General features: G+C 42.8%; 2 protein-coding genes across 3 annotated transcripts; both read right to left on the bottom strand.

Annotated features, from left to right (window-relative positions):
• Nucleotides 1-408: 408 nt before the first annotated feature.
• Nucleotides 409-2,429, bottom strand: LOC139419420 (forkhead box I3a). Its single transcript, XM_071169367.1, has 2 exons — nucleotides 1,689-2,429; nucleotides 409-1,504 (listed from the first exon to the last, which is right to left on the bottom strand). The coding sequence occupies exons 1-2, from the start codon at nucleotides 2,281-2,283 to the stop codon at nucleotides 957-959; spliced, it is 1,143 nt and encodes a 380-aa protein (XP_071025468.1). The 5' UTR covers nucleotides 2,284-2,429; the 3' UTR covers nucleotides 409-956.
• Nucleotides 2,430-4,455: 2,026 nt separating this feature from the next.
• On the bottom strand, nucleotides 4,456-21,350 carry LOC139417987 (lymphocyte cytosolic protein 2a). 2 transcript variants are annotated; one of them, XM_071167038.1, is made up of 22 exons: nucleotides 21,102-21,348; nucleotides 20,750-20,844; nucleotides 20,556-20,618; nucleotides 20,358-20,404; nucleotides 19,800-19,865; nucleotides 19,678-19,703; nucleotides 19,528-19,568; nucleotides 19,218-19,416; nucleotides 18,923-19,020; nucleotides 18,767-18,833; nucleotides 12,856-12,957; nucleotides 12,366-12,391; nucleotides 12,075-12,094; nucleotides 11,099-11,218; nucleotides 9,092-9,116; nucleotides 8,931-8,943; nucleotides 8,710-8,800; nucleotides 8,517-8,578; nucleotides 8,285-8,394; nucleotides 7,368-7,442; nucleotides 5,638-5,787; nucleotides 4,456-5,294 (listed from the first exon to the last, which is right to left on the bottom strand). In XM_071167038.1, exons 2-22 carry the CDS (start codon nucleotides 20,825-20,827, stop codon nucleotides 5,142-5,144), a joined length of 1,632 nt encoding a protein of 543 aa, XP_071023139.1. In that variant the 5' UTR covers nucleotides 20,828-20,844; nucleotides 21,102-21,348; the 3' UTR covers nucleotides 4,456-5,141. The 2 variants fall into 2 exon arrangements, with proteins under 2 accessions (XP_071023139.1, XP_071023138.1); XM_071167037.1 differs by having other exon boundaries at nucleotides 19,678-19,865; nucleotides 21,102-21,350.
• Between the last annotated feature and the right edge of the window lie 38 nt (nucleotides 21,351-21,388).

Raw genomic sequence — 21,388 nt, 5'->3', positions numbered from 1 at the left:
TGGGGAAGACATTCCAGTGAGTTTGTCGAAGACAAGCTGCCCTATGGTCTACACTACACAGTACGGGTTGTTCCACAAAATGAGTGCCTTTTTGTTGATACTTTAAGTAGAAATTGTGCGCAAATATTTAAAAGCCTGTTATATTAAATGAAGTGCATGGGAAATTCAATACATCTGAATTATAATACGAATAAAGATTTGCTAAAGTGCCAAACTTCAGCATTTTGACAGGTCCCTCTGTGGCTTCTAGGAAGATTTTAACCCACTTAACCCCAACATTTCTCCAGGTTTTCACCATCATTGTAAAGCCCTAGTTATTATGTTACTTTGGCAAAGTAATTTCTAAAGATGATTATTTATTTAATGTTATTAGTGATTTATTTTAAGGTCAATCCTGTTTTGTTTTTTCAAAAGACACATTGAACATTTAATAGTCAAATCATAGCGTAAAAGCAGGTGAGCTGGCTCTAAAATTTGTTTTGTGGTGGAAAACTAAGCGGGTCGAGCATAATACCTCAATCCTGTTACCCATAGATAGACAGGCTAGAATTATTTTTTTATCAATAGACACAAATTTGTGAAGCTTGCTTTCAATTGCCCCTCCCTGTTGCACACAACACGCTTCCATTCCCCCTGTCACAAGGGGATTTATGGCTCATTTAAGATGGTCAACCCTGTTACTTGGCACTTATTTATTTTTTATTTTTTTATTTTTTTTAACCTTTATTTAACTAGGCAAGTCAGTTAAGAACAAATTCTTATTTTCAATGACGGCCTAGGAACAGTGGGTTAACTGCCTATTCAGATGGGAAAGGGTGTTTTTTATTAAGTTGAACCAGTGCTCTTTATGACAGAATGTTAAAAGTAGGTGAATTTTTTTTTTTTAAATCGGGCAAATTAAAATACTCGAAGGCACCTAATTGGTGGAACGACCCAGTAGATGTATCAGTTGTGCTTTACACCTCTGTGCCTTCCCGTGGGTAAAGCATTGAGGCAGAGTCCAGGGCTGGGTATAGTTGGCTGCTGAGCTGGGTGAGGACAGAGTCACTGTAGCCCGCAGGGTAGAGGGGAGGAGAGGAGGAAATGGTAGGCTGCTGTGGATGGGACATACAGACCTCCCACTGAGGCATCGGAGCATTGGGGGAGTAGGAGCCGTATCTCTGGGCCGGAGAGACCCGTTGGGACAGCTCTGTAGCCAGGCTAGGTCTGTGGAGGGTATCTGACACTACTGTGTTTGATACCGTCCCCACTTCAGCCATCTGAGACAGGAAGCTGTTCAGGCAGAGGGAGGGGGCTGAGGAGATGGGGGAGGGGCCGCGCTCGGAGGAGCTGGAAACGTCATTCATGTTGTTGTGGTGTTTGGGGCTGGACTCTAACGACTCAGAACCTGAGGAGCCCCCCTCACCAGGCAGGGAGTCCGACTTCCTCTTCCTCTTGCGACGGAAGTTGCCGTTGTCAAACATCTTCTCACAGTTGGGATCCAGGGTCCAGTAGTTACCCTTGCCTATAAGGAGACACATAAGTCATTTTTGTTAAGGAGTTGCTCTCACATAGTTAGGCAAGAGTTAATATTTGTCTTTTTTTCAAGGTTATACTGTACGTGTATACACTTCCCAAACATTGAGTAGGCATGGAACACCTTGAAATTAAAAGATACATTTTAAAAACCAAGTTCCAAACGTTCTTACCTGGATCATCCTCATCTCGGGGCACCTTCTTGAAGCAGTCGTTGAGGGAGAGGTTGTGGCGGATAGAGTTCTGCCACCCGGCCTTGCTCTTGTTGTAGAAGGGGAAGTTGTCTGCAACATATTGGTAGATCTGGCTCAGGGTGAGCCGTCTGTCTTGGCCCCCGTGGATCGCCATGGCAATAAGGGCAGAGTAGGAGTAAGGTGGCCTGGCTAGCTTCATCAGCTCCTCCTGAGAGGGCATGGAGAACCAGCTCAGGTCCCCTACACCACCCCTCGGCGCGCCAGCACCCAGATAGGGCCTCTGCATGTTGTAGAGTTGGGGCACATAGGGCCCACAGACTGGCCCTGTGGGCCCACCTAGGTAGGGAACACTGTTGAGCTCTGGGCCGTTGAACCACAAGTAAGGGTTGGAAGGAGGGCTGGTGTAGTCTCCCAGGTCGTAGGAAGTAGGGGTGGCCTGCTGCGGGCTAGGCAGGGTTGGAGTGCTGTAGAAGTTGTTGCTGTACAGGCTGAACTCTGGAGGCTCCTGTTCGAGGCTAGGGTACTGGGTTCCACAAGGAGGTGGGGAGAGGCCCTGTGGCACAAACGACATCATGCTCACCCACAGACTGATCCTTGGATTGGCAGCTGGTCTCTTCAGTCTAATAAATGGCTCTGGTAAAAAATAAATAAATCTGGATCTCGCTTTTCTTCAGTATTATTTGTTCCTCTGTTTCCAGCTGAGAGGTATTTTCCTTTCACTCTGTATTTAGTGTCCAGTGCAGGTGCATCACAACCTGACACCTGTCTCACCTGATCAATTTATAGTACTACAGCAACACCCATGTCTGCTCTCATTGGGTGTTTCTGTGACTATGTCATTTGAGTGAGTTTAGGCGTGGAGAATTCCCTTTGAATAGGAGGTGAAATTCCACCAGTTCTCCACCAGAAGTTAGTCTAAACTCTGTGAAATGTTTAGCTATTTTAATTTGACATCCAACCATTTACTTAAGAACATTTTAAAGTTGGTTATTTTACAGCAGAACGGGATAATGAGTGCAACATTTACAAATGTTACAGTAATTTAATGTATAACAATTTCAGGACTCAAATATAATATATAAATATAACGTAATATGAAAGGATAATTGAATGTCAGTTGAATTTGAAGTTTGTACATTTATTTGTTTTTCCTCTAACATAGTTGTATGTGCAATATGCGACACTGTTTTATTATAACGACAGGCTCAACATTCCAAGGGGAAACTGCATTTAGGCTTCTTCCTATACATCATTGTATTGCTTCTGAATTATACATTTGTTCTATCCCAAAACTTTTTTTCCGCCCTTGTCCATTTCTGAGATGTCACAAACATTTTAGACATCATGCTTGTTGAAATGTAGATTTTTATTCAGAAACAGGTGTTATAAATACTACGGTTGGGTGTGAAGCCATGAACACCTTCATCGTCAAAACAGATATGATTGTTAAAATCTATCTGTATTATGTATTATACTCCATCCCGCCATGGATGATTTTAATATCATTTATTTACCCCGCCAAATAATGATTTTAAGAATGCCCTATTCTCCATATTACATTACTGTAAAACATACAATTGTGTTATTTCTCTGCGCATGGACATTTAAAGCTCACAAAATTGACATATCATTAGCAGTTCTGAAATGTCTCTGTTTTGTTTTTCTCGTATAGGAAGCTATACTCGTAGTTTAATTGATAAATGGCCGTGGCCAGGACGCCAGGAATGAATATGCTTCCATTGTAGCGTGCTCTGCAATGCCCATAATAGGATACACAAGAGCGGAGCGCGCTCGGAGATATTTGGTAGTCTGCACACATTGTGCGCGGATTGGTTACCATGGCTTCTTTTTCATGCAGAATAATTCGTTTTTACTGGGGAAGGTAGTATGTACCGCAATGGAATTTTTCGGGGTGGGTGGAAACACAAATATGAGATGAGTGATTCAGGAACGTTATGATTACATGCCTCAGTTCAGTGATCCATGCAGGCTTAGAAGAGTTTATGTGCTTTTTTTTTTTTTTTACTGCAAACATTTCTGCACAGTCATGTGTCCTGTAATCCAAGCCTGAATATGGGCAGAGACATGATGGCAGTTTGATTGTTTCTGCTTTTCATCATTTGTGAACTTGGAAGTTCCTTCCAAAGATATATCCTACTTTGTCAGCTTAGAGATGGTGTCTCTCTCAAATTGCCTGCAAGGACTGGGCTAAGTGTTCCATGATTCATTTCAAAGAAACAAATCTCTGAGGTTACCAAGGATGGCAGTTAGTGTGATTATAGTAATCCTCTTCAGTGGTTCTGACACAGACATAACGGCACATCTGTCCCTCCTGGGGGTTTATATTGTCTGTCTGCTGTTGTATTTTACATACTGGATGCTTAAGATCTTCACACTCCAAATGACAAGGCTTGTGTAAATTACAACAGACAAATAAGAGAGATTAGGGACATAAATCTTGTATACGGTCTGATTTCAATACCGATACCGACGGTGAGGCATTGTATTTTACAACAGGTTAGTAGTGCAGATCCGACACGCTTTCGTATTCACTTGCCTAATATTACAGCGCCAGATCAGCAGTAAGGAGCCTTTGGTAATCGTCCATGCTTCAGAGAAGTTAGAGAAACAATGGACGTCGATGATATAAAGTTGAATGAAAAAAGAACAGAGGTCAGTGGTTGGAACAGAGGTCAGGGAAGTTTTTCCTAGTGTGACCAATGATTTGTAGAATTTCTGCCACAAGTTTCCAATTTAAAAAAAAAATGCAAACGTTTATTTGAAACATTGATAATAGCTATGTTATAGAACATACAGTGTGAGAGATTAAAGAATATAGTTTTCATTTAACCAGTAAACAATGCAGGATATTGAAACAAAATCCATATTATAAAAGCTCAGCAGTTGTGACTGACGGGGTCGACCCCACTATTTCCTTACTTGGATAATGTATGCTGCTTCTGATTTATTGCAGAGCTAGCTGCTATTCTAGACCTTTCCATTGCACGTAACAGGGAAATAGAGAGCAAACACAAGCATTTACGTAACTACTCACATGGACGTGTTCAGCGTCTGTGCTTTCAATACACATTGAGACAAAAACTAGGAATATTATTGTGTATATGGACTTCTTTCTGAGGCCCATACAGTGAACAGTTGACAGAGATGTACCGTACCTACCATCTCAATCCAAGAGTCACTTGTCTTTATATGAAATGACCTTACATGTAAAAGACTATGAACTGCAATTCAAAGGTTGCATAAGTCCTTCCACCCATAATGTGAGTGGCAGTCCTTTAAAACCACTGTGAATCTTGACTATTGCTCCATGTTATTGTTATCACTCCCCCAGCTGTCTGTTAAAAGGACGGGTAGAGACTTGCTAGTGCTCCGCCTGCTGGGTAGATCAGGGGACACTGGCTCTGCTGTCTGTTAAAAGGACGGGTAGAGACTTGCTAGTGCTCCGCCTGCTGGGTAGATCAGGGGACACTGGCTCTGCTGTCCTGATCCACGGTTCTTAGCATCAATCAGCAGAAGAGGTGACTGTCTGTAATGAGCGATGATGTGTGCCACCATCGGATAGGTCTGGAACATAAAACATGAACCAATACATTAACAGGGCATCATTGAGCTGTGTCATAACAGAAGTTGAAACATAAAATGTAAGATGGCTTGCTGTACATCTAATTGAATCTCGTAGTTGATGTTTTGGCAAAAAAAATGGCTATATAACAAACTTTCAGATGACAGATTCATGGATCCAGTTCACAAAGCTCACTGCTTCATCAGTGATTGATAATATGACATAAAATTACACATATTACTCTGACTGGTCATACTTAGGGATATGAGTTCATTCCTGACCATGTGACCTGGTCAGGAACAATTCTTGGCCATAGTCAGAATGAATGAGGCAGATATTGTGTACCTCTGAGACCTTCAGACCAGTCCCCAGCAGAAACTCATTCTGTTCACAGCGGATCTGGATGTTGTAAACTTTGTCCTGATAGAGTACCATGAGTGTATAGGGCTGAATGGACGACCGTTTTGAACTGTCCCGTACCAGAAATGCACCGTCCTAAACAGATAATGAAACATTGTACATTATAGTGGTGTTTGTGTTGTATTCTATCACCAAAGAGCACTGGTGAACTATCCACATAAAAAATATTTTATACTGTATATTGTCATTCTGGACAGCGCATTCGGAAAGTATTCAGACCCCTTGACTTTTTCCACATTTTGTTACATTACAGCCTTATTCTAAAATTGATTACATAGTTTCCCCCCTCATCAATCTACACACAATACCCCATAATGACAAAGCAAAAACAGTTTTTAAAAAACATTTTTTTTTTACAAAGAATACCAAAATACAAACTGAAATATCACCATTACAGAAGTATTCAGACCCTTTACTCAGGACTGAGTTGAAGCACCTTTGGCAGCGATTACAGCTTAGAGACTTACTTGGGCATGACACTACTAGCTTGGCACAACTGTATTTGTGGGTAGTTTCTCCCATTCTTCTCTGCAGATCCTTTCAAGCTCTGTCAGGTTGGATGGAGAGAGTTGCTGCACAGCTATTTCTCCAGAGATGATCAATCGGGTTCAAGTCCGGGCTCTGGCTGGGCCACTCAATGATATTCAGAGATTTGTCCCGAAGCCATTCCTGTCTTGTCTTGGCTGTGTGTGTAACCGATGTGAAATGGCTAGCTAGTTAGCGGTGGTGCGCGCTAATAGCGTTTCAATTGGGAAGTCACTTGCTCTAAGACCTTGAAGTAGTTGTTTCCCTTGCTCTGCTTTTGTGGCGCGATGGGTAACGATGCTTCAAGGGTGGCTGCAGAGGGTTCGGGGCGAGGAGAGGGATGGAAGCTATACTGTTACATGTGCTTGGGGTGGCTGTCCTGTTGGAAGGTGAACCTTTGCCCCAGTCTGACGTCCTGAGCACTCTGTAGCAGGTTTTCATCAAGTATCTCTCTGTACTTCATCAAGTATTGCTCCGTTCATCTTTCCCTCAATCCTGACTAGTCTTCCAGTCCCTGCAGCTGAAAAACATTTTTGGTACCCTGCCCCAGATCTGTGCCTCAACCCAATCCTGTCTCGGAGCTCTACGAACAATTCCTTTGACCCCATGGCTTGGTTTTTGCTCTGATATGCACTGTCAACTGTATAGACAGGTGTGTGTGCCTTTCCAAATCATGTCCAATCAATTGAATTGACCACAGGTGGACTCCGATCAAGTTGTAGAAACATCTCGAGGATTATCAATGGAAACAGGATGCACCTGAGCTCAATTTCGTGTCTCACAGCAAAGGGTCTGAATACTTATGTAAATAAGGTATTTCTGTTTAAAATGTTTTGAACATTTCTAACTATTTCTAAAAACCTGTTTTCGCTTTGTCATTATGGTGTATTGCGTGTAGATTGATGAGGACACATTTGTATTTAATCCATTTTAGAATAAGGCTGTAACATAACATTTTGAAAAAGTCAACGGGTCTGAATGCTTTCCAAATGCACTGTATGTGATATTGCATTGTCCCTTCAAAAACCATTGTCACAATTAATCTGTGAGAACAGAGTGTGAATGTCAGTTTGCCTGTTATTACAGTTAACCAGGTGTGTGAGTGATATTGACAGCAGAAGATGTCTCACCATGTTGACCTGTCTGAGACAGCCCTCCGCTTGACCCCGTGTCACCTGACCAACGTACCACTGAGGGTTCAGGTCCTACATATTCACACAGGAACACAATCACACATCAATCAGATGGGATTTGTGACTTTGTGACCTGTTACTAATTTCTGTGATAGGCTTCAGACCAAAAAAAAACACATTAACAAAAATCCTTGAGTTTGCAACATGTTTCCACATTGTTCAATAGAAGTGAGTTGTTAAATGCACCAAATGACATTACTTGCACATACTGTACTATATGAGGACCTAGGGAAATATTTGATCTATTCAATAAGAGCTGACTAGTTTTAGAGACAAAGGGCTCTGCTCAACACAGCTGTTGAGATTAGTGGTTGGCAGCCTGAACGTACAATGCTCCCTTAGAATAACAATGCAATGGCGCCACCTACTGAGCTATGCAAGTCATTGCATCACTAGACCACATCCAACATTCATGTACGGTCATATTTGAGAATCAATCTATCTATCTATCTATCTATCTATCTGTCTGTCTGTCTGTCTGTCTGTCTGTCTGTCTGTCTGTCTGTCTGTCTGTCTGTCTGTCTGTCTGTCTGTCTGTCTGTCTGTCTGTCTGTCTGTCTGTCTGCCTGCCTGCCTGCCTGCCTGCCTGTCTGTCTGTCTGTCTGTCTGTCTGTCTGTCTGTCTGCCTGCCTGCCTGCCTGTCTGTCTGTCTGTCTGTCTGTCTGTCTGTCTGTCTGTCTGTCTGCCTGCCTGCCTGTCTGTCTGTCTGTCTGTCTATCTGTCTGTCTGTCTGTCTGTCTGTCTGTCTGTCTGCCTGCCTGCCTGCCTGCCTGCCTGTCTGTCTGTCTGTCTGTCTGTCTGTCTGTCTGTCTGCCTGCCTGTCTGTCTGTCTGTGTGTGTGTTGTGGGGATCACCTGTTCATCCTCTAGGTCTGCCGGTGGGGGGATAGAAGCTTGCATAGGTGGCGGAGGGGGCATAATGTGTCTGTCTGGCACAATCCTAGAACTGCTCCTGGGCGAGATGGCTTTGAAAGAAAGAAAGAAATTAGAATCATACCAGTTAACGAAAGGAGAAGTTGTGACACACATATACACACCGTACAGTATATTTTAAGGATGGGTACTGAAGTGAAAACAAAGCACTCACATGCCTGCAGTGCCTGCAGTTTTGAAGGTAGAGATGCAGTTGAAGCGATATTAGGAGGAAAGCTGGAGAGAGATGGAACAACAGTGTGCAGATTACCATTAAAATGTGCGTATCTCCAGCAAAGCGCTGTCCTCCATGTAAGCCTAGAGGCCATTTGAATTCCTAACTTTGGACAAGACAAAACTGATCTTACCCGTCTGAATGTAAGGATTGTCCGGGGAGCACTGCTCTAGGGTGCCCTGGTCTAGGAAATGTGTTGGAGTTGTATGGTTTGGGCATGGGCACTAAAAGAGAGAAACGCTCATGCAATCACCATGACTGCATAGTCCTTCAATGTAAAACAGGATGAAGATTAAATAGCTACAATGTAAAGTTCCCTTAACAAGTCGAAAAAGGTTTCAGAAAATGTCTTACCATCATCTTGTACCTGTTGATGACATAATATTAAACATTTTATGAGGAGGAACTATAGACTTTTCTCAGTTACGATAAAGACACAGTTTGAAAATCCTTATCAGCCTCTTCCCACCCCATCATGGTGATGTCACCACGTGTACACCAAAATATACCTTTACCTCATTTCTTGCATCAGACACATATCTGCAACACAAATGGAAATGACAGTTGAATTAAGTTGCTATATTCACTTGCATATCGCTTCTTGGTGTTGAACTCAATAAGCGAGCACGAAGATTTAGTCAAATCCTGTATGTGCAACAACCAGCAAATCAAACAAAACGCAGGCGGAAGACTGGAAGGCTAATCATAAAATGATACACATCTTGAGATGCAGACTTCCTTCATTCTATAACAAGTAAAGGTCATACGAAGCTGTGCTCTGTGGCAGTGATTCACCCCAGCTCAATTAGCTCCTGCTGACTAAACAACCACAATTCCAATCCGTCACCCCATGTATTTCTGATGAAGTGTACTTCCTTATAAACCGGGTGGTTCGAGCCATGAATGCTGATGACAAAATTACATTGATAATCAGTTTATAATAGCATTAAGGCACCTCAGGGTTTGTGGCATAGGGCCAATATACACTGCTCAAAAAAATAAAGGGAACACTTAAACAACACAATGTAACTCCAAGTCAATCACACTTCTGTGAAATCAAACTGTCTGATCCTAGGAAGCAACACTGATTGACAATAAATTTCACATGCTGTTGTGCAAATGGAATAGGCAACAGGTGGAAATTATAGGCAATTTGCAAGACACCCCCAATAAAGGAGTGGTTCTGCAGGTGGTGACCACAGACCACTTCTCAGTTCCTATGCTTCCTGGCTGATGTTTTGGTCACTTTTGAATGCTGGCGGTGCTTTCACTCTAGTGGTAGCATGAGACGGAGTCTACAACCCATACAAGTGGCTCAGGTAGTGCAGCTCATCCAGGATGGCACATCAATGCAAGCTGTGGCAAGAAGGTTTGCTGTGTCTGTCAGCGTAGTGTCCAGAGCATGGAGGCGCTACCAGGAGACAGGCCAGTACACCAGGAGACGTGGAGGAGGCCGTAGGAGGGCAACAACTCAGCAGCAGGACTGCTACCTCCACCTTTGTGCAAGGAGGAGCAGGAGGAGCACTGCCAGAGCCCTGCAAAATGACCTCCAGCAGGCCACAAATGTGCATGTGTCTGTTCAAACGGTCAGAAACAGACTCCATGAGGGTGGTATGAGGGCCCGACGTCTACAGGTGGGGGTTGTGCTTACAGCCCAACACCGTGCAGGACGTTTGGCATTTGCCAGAGAACACCAAGATTGGTGTATTGGGGGGCCGCACAGCCCTCCATGTGCTCGCCAGAGGTAGCCTGACTGCCATTAGGTACCGAGATGAGATCCTCAGACCCCTTGTGAGACCATATGCTGGTGCGGTTGGCCCTGGGTTCCTCCTAATGCAAGACAATGCTAGACCTCATGTGGCTGGAGTGTGTCAGCAGTTCCTGCAAGAGGAAGGCATTGATGTTATGGACTGGCCCGCCCGTTCCCCAGACCTGAATCCAATTGAGCACATCTGGGACATCATGTCTCGCTCCATCCACCACCGCCACGTTGCACCACAGACTGTCCAGGAGTTGGCAGATGCTTTAGTCCAGGTCTGGGAGGAGATCCCTCAGGAGACCATCCGCCACCTCATCAGGAGCATGCCCAGGCGTTGTAGGGAGGTCATACAGGCACGTGGAGGCCACACACACTACTGAGCCTCATTTTGACTTGTTTTAAGGACATTAGATCAAAGTTGGATCAGCCTGTAGTGTGGTTTTCCACATTAATTTTGAGTGTGACTCCAAATCCAGACCTCCATGGGTTGATTAATTTGATTTCCATTGATAATTTTTGTGTGATTTTGTTGTCAGCACATTCAACTATGTAAAGAAAAAAGTATTTAATAAGAATATTTCATTCATTCAGATCTAGGATGTGTTATTTTAGTGTTCCCTTTATTTTTTTGAGCAGTGTACCATGGCTTAACTAACCACTGAATCACAGTGTGTTTATTTAAGGATCAGTTGATGTGTAGTCTATATGTGATGTGTGTCTGGAGCGGTGCCATGTGGAGGATGGAGGGAGGTGCACTGCAGACCTGTTGTTGTTCAGCGGGGCTCTGCCGACCGACGAGCTGCTCCTGCTGACACTACTTGACACAGGGAGGGGAGGTTTGGGCATTCTGGGAGGGTCTGGGCCCCTCTCTTCTGCCTGAGGCCTGGATATAGGAGCAATGTGAAGTCAGAGGTTCCAAAACTGGACAGTGTAGTTACCAATTCAGGAAGTTATAGCTTGGTTAATTTCTTGTAGAAAAGGCACCGTTTTTAGAAACTGAATGTATGTATGTACAACAAATGTGGTGTACAGTGCCTTCAGGAAGTATTCACACCCCTTGACTTTCCCACATTGTTGTTGTCTTACAGTCTGAATTTAAAATGGATTACATTTAGATGTTGTGTCACTGGCCTACACACAATACCCCATTATGTCAAAGAAGAATTGTGTTTTTCCAAAATGTTACAAATTAATAAAAAATGAAAAGCTGAAATGTCTTGAGTCAATAAGTATTCGACCCCTTTGTTATTACAAGCTTAAATAAGTTCAGGAGTAAAAATGTGCTTAACAAGTCACATAATAAATTGCATGGACTCACGCTTTGTGCAATAATAGTGTTTACCATGATTTTTGAATAACTACCTCATCTCTGTAAACCACACAAAGAAATGGTCTGTAAGGTACCGCAGTCGAGCAGATCATTTCAAACACAGATTCAATCACAAAAACCAGTGAGGTTCTCCCATGCCTCGCAAAAGCGTTCTGTTTTGGGGCAAATCCACAACAACACATCACCGAGTACCACTCTTCATATTTTCAAGCAAGGTAGTGACAATTAAATCCATTTTAATCCCACTTTGTAACACAACACATTTCTGAAAAAGGTCCACGGGGTGTGAATATACTTATGTGCAGTCATCATTCAAACAGAAAACGAGGTGTCAATGACATTGTGAAATAGAATAGCGAGAAGTCACATGACTGGAAAGCAATACAGAACCAAAATAAGTATTCTGTACCTCCATGAATGTGGAGCAGGCTGCGTGTGAGAGACAAAACAAACATGTCATACACTTCATTGTGAAATCTTCATATTTCAAACTATTAGCAAAGTGTCTGGGATGGTCTTTAAACACTCATATGTCAACATTCTTATAGCTATTAGCTATACAGTTATATAGGCCAACTACAACTTTAGCAAGCACATGCAAAGATCTATAGGCATATGTTTGTTCACTTGACATTAGGATGAGAAGAACGTTGTTTGGACACACAGGACTGATCCAAACATAAGCAAAGTTCATTCTCACCATGTTAGTTGTGTTTAACTTCGTTGCTGTGTGGAATAACAGATCAGGTCAGTACGAGGGCATAAAAAAACATGATATTATTGCTTTATGGTGATGATAAATCCAATAAATGTGATTAAGTATATAAATTGAACATAAATAGAAAGCATCCTCTCTATACTAACATTGACACATACTTATGGAAGAGGAACTGTTAAATGACATGTATCTGTGCGCAGGCAGGTGTAGGAACAGACAACTGCAGTAGTAAACATTTTCTTGCTAGGTTTAGATTGGTGTGAGACACGGGAGGTTGGTGGCACCTTAATTGAGGAGAACGGGCTCGTGGTAATAACGGGAGCGGAATCAGTGGAATGGAATCAAATACATCAAACACATGGTTTCCATGGTTTCCATTGTTTCCAGGTGTTTGATGCCATTCCATTTGCTCCATTCCGGACATTATCATGAGCCGTCCTCCCCTCAGCAGCCTCCTGTGGTGTGAGAGTACCTGGTATTGGAGATTCAGCAAGTCTTGTGCGATCCAGTTTGGTGGGCTTTCTTCTGCGGTCAACTGGTGGAGCGGGGGCAGCATTTGAGGAAGTAGCAGGCACTTTAAAAGACAATATGAAAAGACAGGGTACAAATCAATACAAGGGAATAAAAAGTGTTCAAATGCTATATTTAAGCAATACGGCACGAGGAGATGTGGTTATGGCCAATATACCACGGCTAAGCGATGTTCTTCTAAATTGTATTTATTTATTTCGAAACATACAATATACTTGCAGTGAAGCCGCTCAACAACTACATCATACCAGTCATCCAACATATTCCCATTCAGAGTGACACACAGAAGCATCCAGGGTCAATGCCCTGCTCAAGGGCGCATTGACAGATCTACCACCAGGCCAAAAAACGAACCCGAACCCTCCAAGATCCCCCCACAGTTCCCCAATAGCTGTCCCTCAACCATTCGAGACCCCTCCTAAAGTCCCCCCCCAACAAGAAGAAGAAAAAATAAAATAAGAATACAATTAATTCCAGTCCCTGCCCCCAGGATGCACCCCAGTGCACCAACAACCAAGAGAATGAACCCCCACCCCCAAGAACCACCCCAGTGCACCAACAACCAAGAGAATGAACCCCCACCCCCAAGAACCCCCCCAATGCACCAACAACCAAGAGAATGAACCCCCACCCCCAAGAACCACCCCAGTGCACCAACAACCAAGAGAATGAACCCCCACCCCCAAGAACCACCCCAGTGCACCAACAACCAAGAGAATGAACCCCCACCCCCAAGAACCCCCCCAATGCACCAACAACCAAGAGAATGAACCCCCACCCCCAAGAACCACCCCAGTGCACCAACAACCAAGAGAATGAACCCCCACCCCCAAGAAACCCCCCAGTGCACCAACAACCAAGAGAATGAACTAAAGAGAAAAAAGGAAGACAGAAGAAAACAGAAAACAACAATGCAAAAATAAATAAACAAAATAATACATTTAAAACAAAGGACATCAAGGACAACTGAAATCATAACAGCAATGCCACCTGTATATGTTTGTGTGCATGTCTGGCACTACTACATGTATGTGTGTATTCTTGTATGTGTTTAATTGAATGAGAGTGTGTGTATATGCATGTGTACAAACACCTGCACGGCATCAGCCCCAGGCTGACCGGCATTAGCTGTAAAAACACTGCCACTTAGTGTCATTCAAATGTACTTTTGAATAGGTTTTATTTAGACTTTTTATTTTATTTTTTACTTTTATCTTTGACCATCATTCTATCTTCCACACAGCAACTCCACTCCCACTTGTCTCCAATTCCTCAACTTCCCTCATCCCATCTATCTCTGCTGGCCACCCACTTTGGGTTTCTACGCAACACATATCTTTCAACTATGCTGTGATGTTTAACACATTGCGAGTTGAAGATAAATACTTTTACTAAGAGTATTGACTGGCCCGGTCTCTCCAAATCTCTTAACAGTATTATTTCTAGGGTCAATTTTAGATCAATGCTATGCATTTTCAGCCATTCCTGAACATGAGACCAGAAACAGGCTACCTGAGGGCAATACCAAAATAAATGGTCTATTGAGTCTGTATCCTCACGACAAAATCTGCAGAGCTTCGATGATTTTATGCCTCAAATATTCAACATTTTGTTGGTGGCAAGAATTCTATATAATAATTTTAGCTGAAAAGAACGAAGTCTTGAATCTTGCGTTGTTTTTATATATCAACTCATACACCCTGTACCATGGAATCGGTACATCAAAAATCTCTTCCCAACTATTTTGCAATCTGTATGGCACAGTTGTCAACATCCTGGTCCTCAAATGAAACTGGTATACTTTCCTATTTATGCTATTTTTATTCCTCCGCCAGTTTTGATCCTTTATATTGGGCAGACAGACCAGTACCATGCCTCCTCCTGCTGCCACCTGCCTCCTGCATTTTTGGGGTAATGCTGTAATCAATTGGTTGTACTCTTGGATTGAGCAGATCTTCCCGTACAATTCTGTTAACTCCACGAAGGACATAACTCTACCATTACAATTTACAATATCATTTAATAACAAAATACCCCTTTCAAACACCTTTTCCATAAATACAGGTATTTTATCAACCAGCACATTTGAGTTCAGCCATAATATTTGTTGGAATATTTGTTCTATCTTTTCAGGGGGATGAAATTGAAATTGTAGCCAGCTCTGCAATGCTTGTTTGAAAAAGAGAGATACTTTGAAAAAAGTATCCTTTTCAATTAATCGAAAATGAGACACGGCAATCTGCACAAAGGCAAAAAGGCAATTTTTAAACAATGGATGAGCTTTTCTTATTAATCTACTTGAGAACCATTTAGGGGTCAAATAAAACTTTTGAATGAGTGAGGCTAGAGAGAGAGAGAGAGGGGTTCAGTGGTTTTATATTGAATAATCTCAACCCACCCAATTCATATTCATTATATAGATAGGCACGTTTTATTTTGTCTGGTTTAACGTCCCAGATAAAGCGAAATATTTTTTTCTTGTATGATTTGAAAACTAATCATCAGGAGTAGGCAGCGTCATAAGTAAGTGAGTAAACTGAGATATGACTAAGGAGTTAATCAGGGCAATTTTTCCATAAATAGACAGGTATTTACCTCTCCATGGTTACAGGATCTTGTCTATTCTTACAAGTTTTCTATTGAAATTCATTGTGGGGAGCTTATTTATCAAATCAAATCAAATCAAATCAAATTTTATTTGTCACATACACATGGTTAGCAGATGTTAATGCGAGTGTAGCGAAGTGCTTCTAGTTCCGACAATGCAGTAATAACAAGTAATCTAACTAACAATTCCAAAACTACTGTCTTGTACACAGTGTAAGGGGATAAAGAATATGTACATAAGGATATATGAATGAGTGATGGTACAGAGCAGCATAGGCAAGATACAGTAGATGGTATCGAGTACAGTATGTACAAATGAGATGAGTATGTAAACAAAGTGGCATAGTTTAAAGTGGCTAGTGATACATGTATTACATAAGGATACAGTCGATGATATAGAGTACAGTATATACGTATGCATATGAGATGAATAATGTAGGGTAAGTAACATTATATAAGGTAGCATTGTTTAAAGTGGCTAGTGATATATTTACATCATTTCCCATCAATTCCCATTATTAAAGTGGCTGGAGTTGAGTCAGTGTCAGTGTGTTGGCAGCAGCCACTCAGTGTTAGTGGTGGCTGTTTAACAGTCTGATGGCCTTGAGATAGAAGCTGTTTTTCAGTCTCTCGGTCCCAGCTTTGATGCACCTGTACTGACCTCGCCTTCTGGATGATAGCGGGGTGAACAGGCAGTGGCTCGGGTGGTTGATGTTCTTGATGATCTTTATGGCCTTCCTGTGACATCGGGTGGTGTAGGTGTCCTGGAGGGCAGGTAGTTTGCCCCCGGTGATAAGTTGTGCAGACCTCACTACCCTCTGGAGAGCCTTACGGTTGAGGGCGGTGCAGTTGCCATACCAGGCGGTGATACAGCCCGCCAGGATGCTCTCGATTGTGCATCTGTAGAAGTTTGTGAGTGCTTTTGGTGACAAGCCGAATTTCTTCAGCCTCCTGAGGTTGAAGAGGCGCTGCTGCGCCTTCTTCACGATGCTGTCTGTGTGAGTGGACCAATTCAGTTTGTCTGTGATGTGTTTGCCGAGGAACTTAAAACTTGCTACCCTCTCCACCACTGTTCCATCGATGTGGATAGGGGGGTGTTCCCTCTGCTGTTTCCTGAAGTCCACAATCATCTCCTTAGTTTTGTTGACGTTGAGTGTGAGGTTATTTTCCTGACACCACACTCCGAGGGCCCTCACCTCCTCCCTGTAGGCCGTCTCGTCATTGTTGGTAATCAAGCCTACCACTGTTGTGTCGTCCGCAAACTTGATGATTGAGTTGGAGGCGTGCGTGGCCACGCAGTCGTGGGTGAACAGGGAGTACAGGAGAGGGCTCAGAACGCACCCTTGTGGGGCCCCAGTGTTGAGGATCAGCGGGGAGGAGATGTTGTTGCCTACCCTCACCACCTGGGGGCGGCCCGTCAGGAAGTCCAGTACCCAGTTGCACAGGGCGGGGTCGAGACCCAGGGTCTCGAGCTTGATGACGAGCTTGGAGGGTACTATGGTGTTGAATGCCGAGCTGTAGTCGATGAACAGCATTCTCACATAGGTATTCCTCTTGTCCAGATGGGTTAGGGCAGTGTGCAGTGTGGTTGAGATTGCATCGTCTGTGGACCTATTTGGGCGGTAAGCAAATTGGAGTGGGTCTAGGGTGTCAGGTAGGGTGGAGGTGATATGGTCCTTGACTAGTCTCTCAAAGCACTTCATGATGACGGAAGTGAGTGCTACGGGGCGGTAGTCGTTTAGCTCAGTTACCTTAGCTTTCTTGGGAACAGGAACAATGGTGGCCCTCTTGAAGCATGTGGGAACAGCAGACTGGTATAGGGATTGATTGAATATGTCCGTAAACACACCGGCCAGCTGGTCTGCGCATGCTCTGAGGGCGCGGCTGGGGATGCCGTCTGGGCCTGCAGCCTTGCGAGGGTTAACACGTTTAAATGTCTTACTCACCTCGGCTGCAGTGAAGGAGAGACCGCATGTTTTCGTTGCAGGCCGTGTCAGTGGCACTGTATTGTCCTCAAAGCGGGCAAAAAAGTTATTTAGTCTGCCTGGGAGCAAGACATCCTGGTCTGTGACTGGGCTGGATTTCTTCCTGTAGTCCGTGATTGACTGTAGACCCTGCCACATGCCTCTTGTGTCTGAGCCGTTGAATTGAGATTCTACTTTGTCTCTGTACTGGCGCTTAGCTTGTTTGATAGCCTTGCGGAGGGAATAGCTGCACTGTTTGTATTCGGTCATGTTACCAGACACCTTGCCCTGATTAAAAGCAGTGGTTCGCGCTTTCAGTTTCACACGAATGCTATATCTTCTGTGATATGACTACCAAGTATGTCTACTTCACCATCAGCCCATTTTATAGGTAAACTACAGGATCATTTAAAAATTGTATTTTTTAAAGATCCAATACGTAATATTGTACACTTATCATAATTAGGTGTTAGTCCAGAGTACAGAAAGAATATCTAGATCTTCAATGAGACATTGCAGGGATCTAGCTTGTGGACTTAATATAAAACTTGAGTCATCGGCATACATGGACTCCTTTGTTTTTAAGCCTTGTATTTCTAATCCTCTAATGTTGTTATTGGATCTGATTTTAATAGCTAGCATTTCGATGAACATAACGAATAGATATGGTGACCCTTGTTTAACTCCTCTTGACAATTCAAAACTCTCTGAGAAGTAGCCGTTATTTATTATTTTACACCTGGGGTTGCTATACATTATTTTTACCCAAGAGAGTTACCAAAATTGAAAAAATCCGGACATTTATAAATAAAATCCAGTCTTACTTTATCAAATGCCTAAAAGCGGCAGGGTAGCCTAGTGGTTAGAGCGTTTGACTAGTAACCGGAAGGTTGCAAGTTCAAATCCCCCGAGCTGACAAGGTACAAATCTGTCGTTCTGCCCCTGAACAGGCACTGCCACCACTGTTCCTAGGCCGTCATTGAAAATAAGAATTTGTTCTTAACTGACTTGCCTAGTAAAATAAAGGTAAAAACAAATAAAGATGTTCTTTATGCACGACACAATGCAGAGTGCCTGGATACAGTCTTTAGCTGTGTTATACCACAAACCCCCAAGGTGTCTTATTGCTATTATAAACTGGTTGCCAACGTAATTAGAGCAGTAAAACAATTTTTTTGTCATACCCGTGGTATGCGGGCTGTCAGCCAATCAGCATTCAGGGCTCGAACCCCACAGTTTATAATTATAGTTAGATAGTAACATTCCAGATTGCACACTTACACTTGCCAGTTATTCTGCCAGGGTGCTGGGGAGATTGCTCTCTTCTGGGTGGGGGAGGCTGCAGTAGCTGCAGATACAAGGAATGAAATGTAATGTTGAATGACTGTGTGGAAGGAGGGAGGGAGAGAGTGGAGGAGTCAGAGGGAAGATACTCACACTAGGGTGACTGGCAGAGGGGATTGGAGGACCAGCCCCAGGGCGTTGAGTTGTTGGAGGAGGATGGCTTCTAGCTGTACTGCGGTGCGGTGTACTATCTAAACACAGAGACAGAGAGACAGAGAGACAGAGAGACAGAGAGACAGAGAGACAGACAGACAGACAGACAGACACAAAATTGTATCAATGTGGAACAAAACAAATTAAAATGTTGTTAAAATTGAAAATCACAACATATATTCTTTGTGAGAGGAGTTGAGCACGGCAAGGCAATGTTGTATTGATGTCTCCGTACCAATGTATTCTCCGTCAGCCATGGGCTTGGCAGCACGGAGCTGATGGGGAATTTCTTCAGGCGCCTCAGACGGAGGTGACTCATAGCCGTTGTCACTGTCCTCAAGTCCAACATCCTCTGTTGGTGACTCGTAATCTCCCCCACTACCATCATCTTCCTCAGCATCTGGATTCTCATAGTCTTCGTCACTCCCCTCATCCTGGGAGAGACAGACAACCAAGTTGAATTCTGATGGAGTGATAAATCATCTAGGGAGGAACACTTTAATGGAATAAAACAGGAAGGAATGGTATACCAAATACAGACTTACAAATTCATCCGGTCCCCAGGGCTGATCCTCTTGTGGCATAGCTGTAGTAGGTAGCAGTACAATGGTAAAATTGGCAATTTATCATGGTCCAATTGCTTCTCTGTTGATCATAATAACTTGATCTAAAGTAAGGTCTGAAATAATCCATACCTGGTTCATATTTTGGTGCTGCAGTTCTAGAGAAAATACAGAGGAGAGCAAAATTGTGCTTGGATATTGCTTTGAATTGAATGACTACAGTTGAATAGCTAAGAATGGCAGTAAGTGCACACCTTTTAGTAAAGAATCTCCTTTTTTCTTCTTTCCTGTTGATTTCACTGCAGATTTTGGAGATGAGTCTGCAGAAAGAGCATGCAACATTGTGGCAGTAAATACGGCTACCATATTTTGGGGCAAACAATGCTTCCATCTTTTGTCACACAGTCGTGTAGCGACACAGTCAAGAACTGCCTTGCAAGTTGTGTTCTAAGCATGTGTCGGATCTTCAATATTGTGAGCAGTGATTGGTGAGTTCTATTTGAGTCTGCCACTGTGACAGGATGTGGTATCTGAAGTATATTTAAGTTTCAATTTCAGTCTTTGTCTCCACATCTTCTTCTCTAAAATACGGCACACTGGTACACTCCTCCCTCTCTGTCTATCTCTCATGGTCTCTCTGCTTACTCAGTTTCCTGCCCTAAAAACACTAATGTAGCTCCATTTTCTTGCTGTTGAATAGTTTCCTTTCCCTGTGCAATTAGCATACTTCCCAACGTATTCATAGTTTAATGTAATTGTTGTAATGTTCAGTTTTCTTAAAATAATGAAAGAGAAAGTAATTCATCACTCACGGCGCATGGATTTTGGGGAATTTCTGATGGTCATTTTCAGTCATGTTCTACAAAATGATAGATTAAGTATTTCCATCAAGTGATACATTTACATGACAGTCAAAAGCATTGTTTGAATATGAAATTCATGATCAAAGTTGAATAATTATACAAGGAACACACGGGAAAAGGGACACACATCTGCTTCATATCACTTACCAAGAACCTTTGTCCATTTATGCTACATTTCATAATGACTTTATCGCAGCCACTTAAATTCAACTGTAAATGCATAAAACACATGAATTAATATGGATCCTGGGAAACAGCATTGAATATGATGTTGTAAGACAGAGAACTGAAATGTTACAGGTTGTGAACTGTCAACAAAAGGTTCAATAATTTATTTTTACCTTCTTCATGTAGTCTGCCAATTGGTGTGGATTCCAGTCCATTACCACTGACTTGGATGGCACTCGGTCAAAACTCATTGTTCCCTTCTCTTCTTCTGAATATAAATGAAATACAAAATCCTTTGAAAGACAATTGACTGCAACACCTCCTCTGTTACGGTGCAGTCATATCCACAGCCATGTTCGACTTCGAGGCCTGTCAGAAAATGGCTCCTTGTATCTTGCTGCTACGCCCTTGGCAATGCTCTGTCTGGCCCTTTGTCGAGGAAGTTTGCAGTCTGACCAGTATTCAGAGAAATAAAATAGGAAGATATTACTCTTTCACCACACAGAAAAGCATTACAACACTCACCACAAGTGCAATCTGAGGACTCCAGAAAGAAAGAAAAAACGTCACTATTTTGTCTCCTTCCTCTTCTGTGAAATCATGTTGGGTGTGTCAATTGTCTGGTAAGTGATGAAAGCTATTCACCAAGAGTTATGTATGATCTGAAGTCCAGACAAGAGCAACACAAACATTTAAATGTCAATATCTTAAATGGTAGGCTAGTCAGTTATCTGAGAGCTCTGAGAAAAGAAAGAAAGAAAGAAAGCAAACTTCCTCATGAGTTTCCTGTTGACGATGACAGTGGGGGCAAT

This window comes from Oncorhynchus clarkii, chromosome 10 (genome assembly GCF_045791955.1).
Source record: "Oncorhynchus clarkii lewisi isolate Uvic-CL-2024 chromosome 10, UVic_Ocla_1.0, whole genome shotgun sequence".
In the NCBI taxonomy this organism is placed as follows: domain Eukaryota; kingdom Metazoa; phylum Chordata; class Actinopteri; order Salmoniformes; family Salmonidae; genus Oncorhynchus; species Oncorhynchus clarkii.
This window is presented reverse-complemented; position numbering and strand designations above follow the sequence as displayed.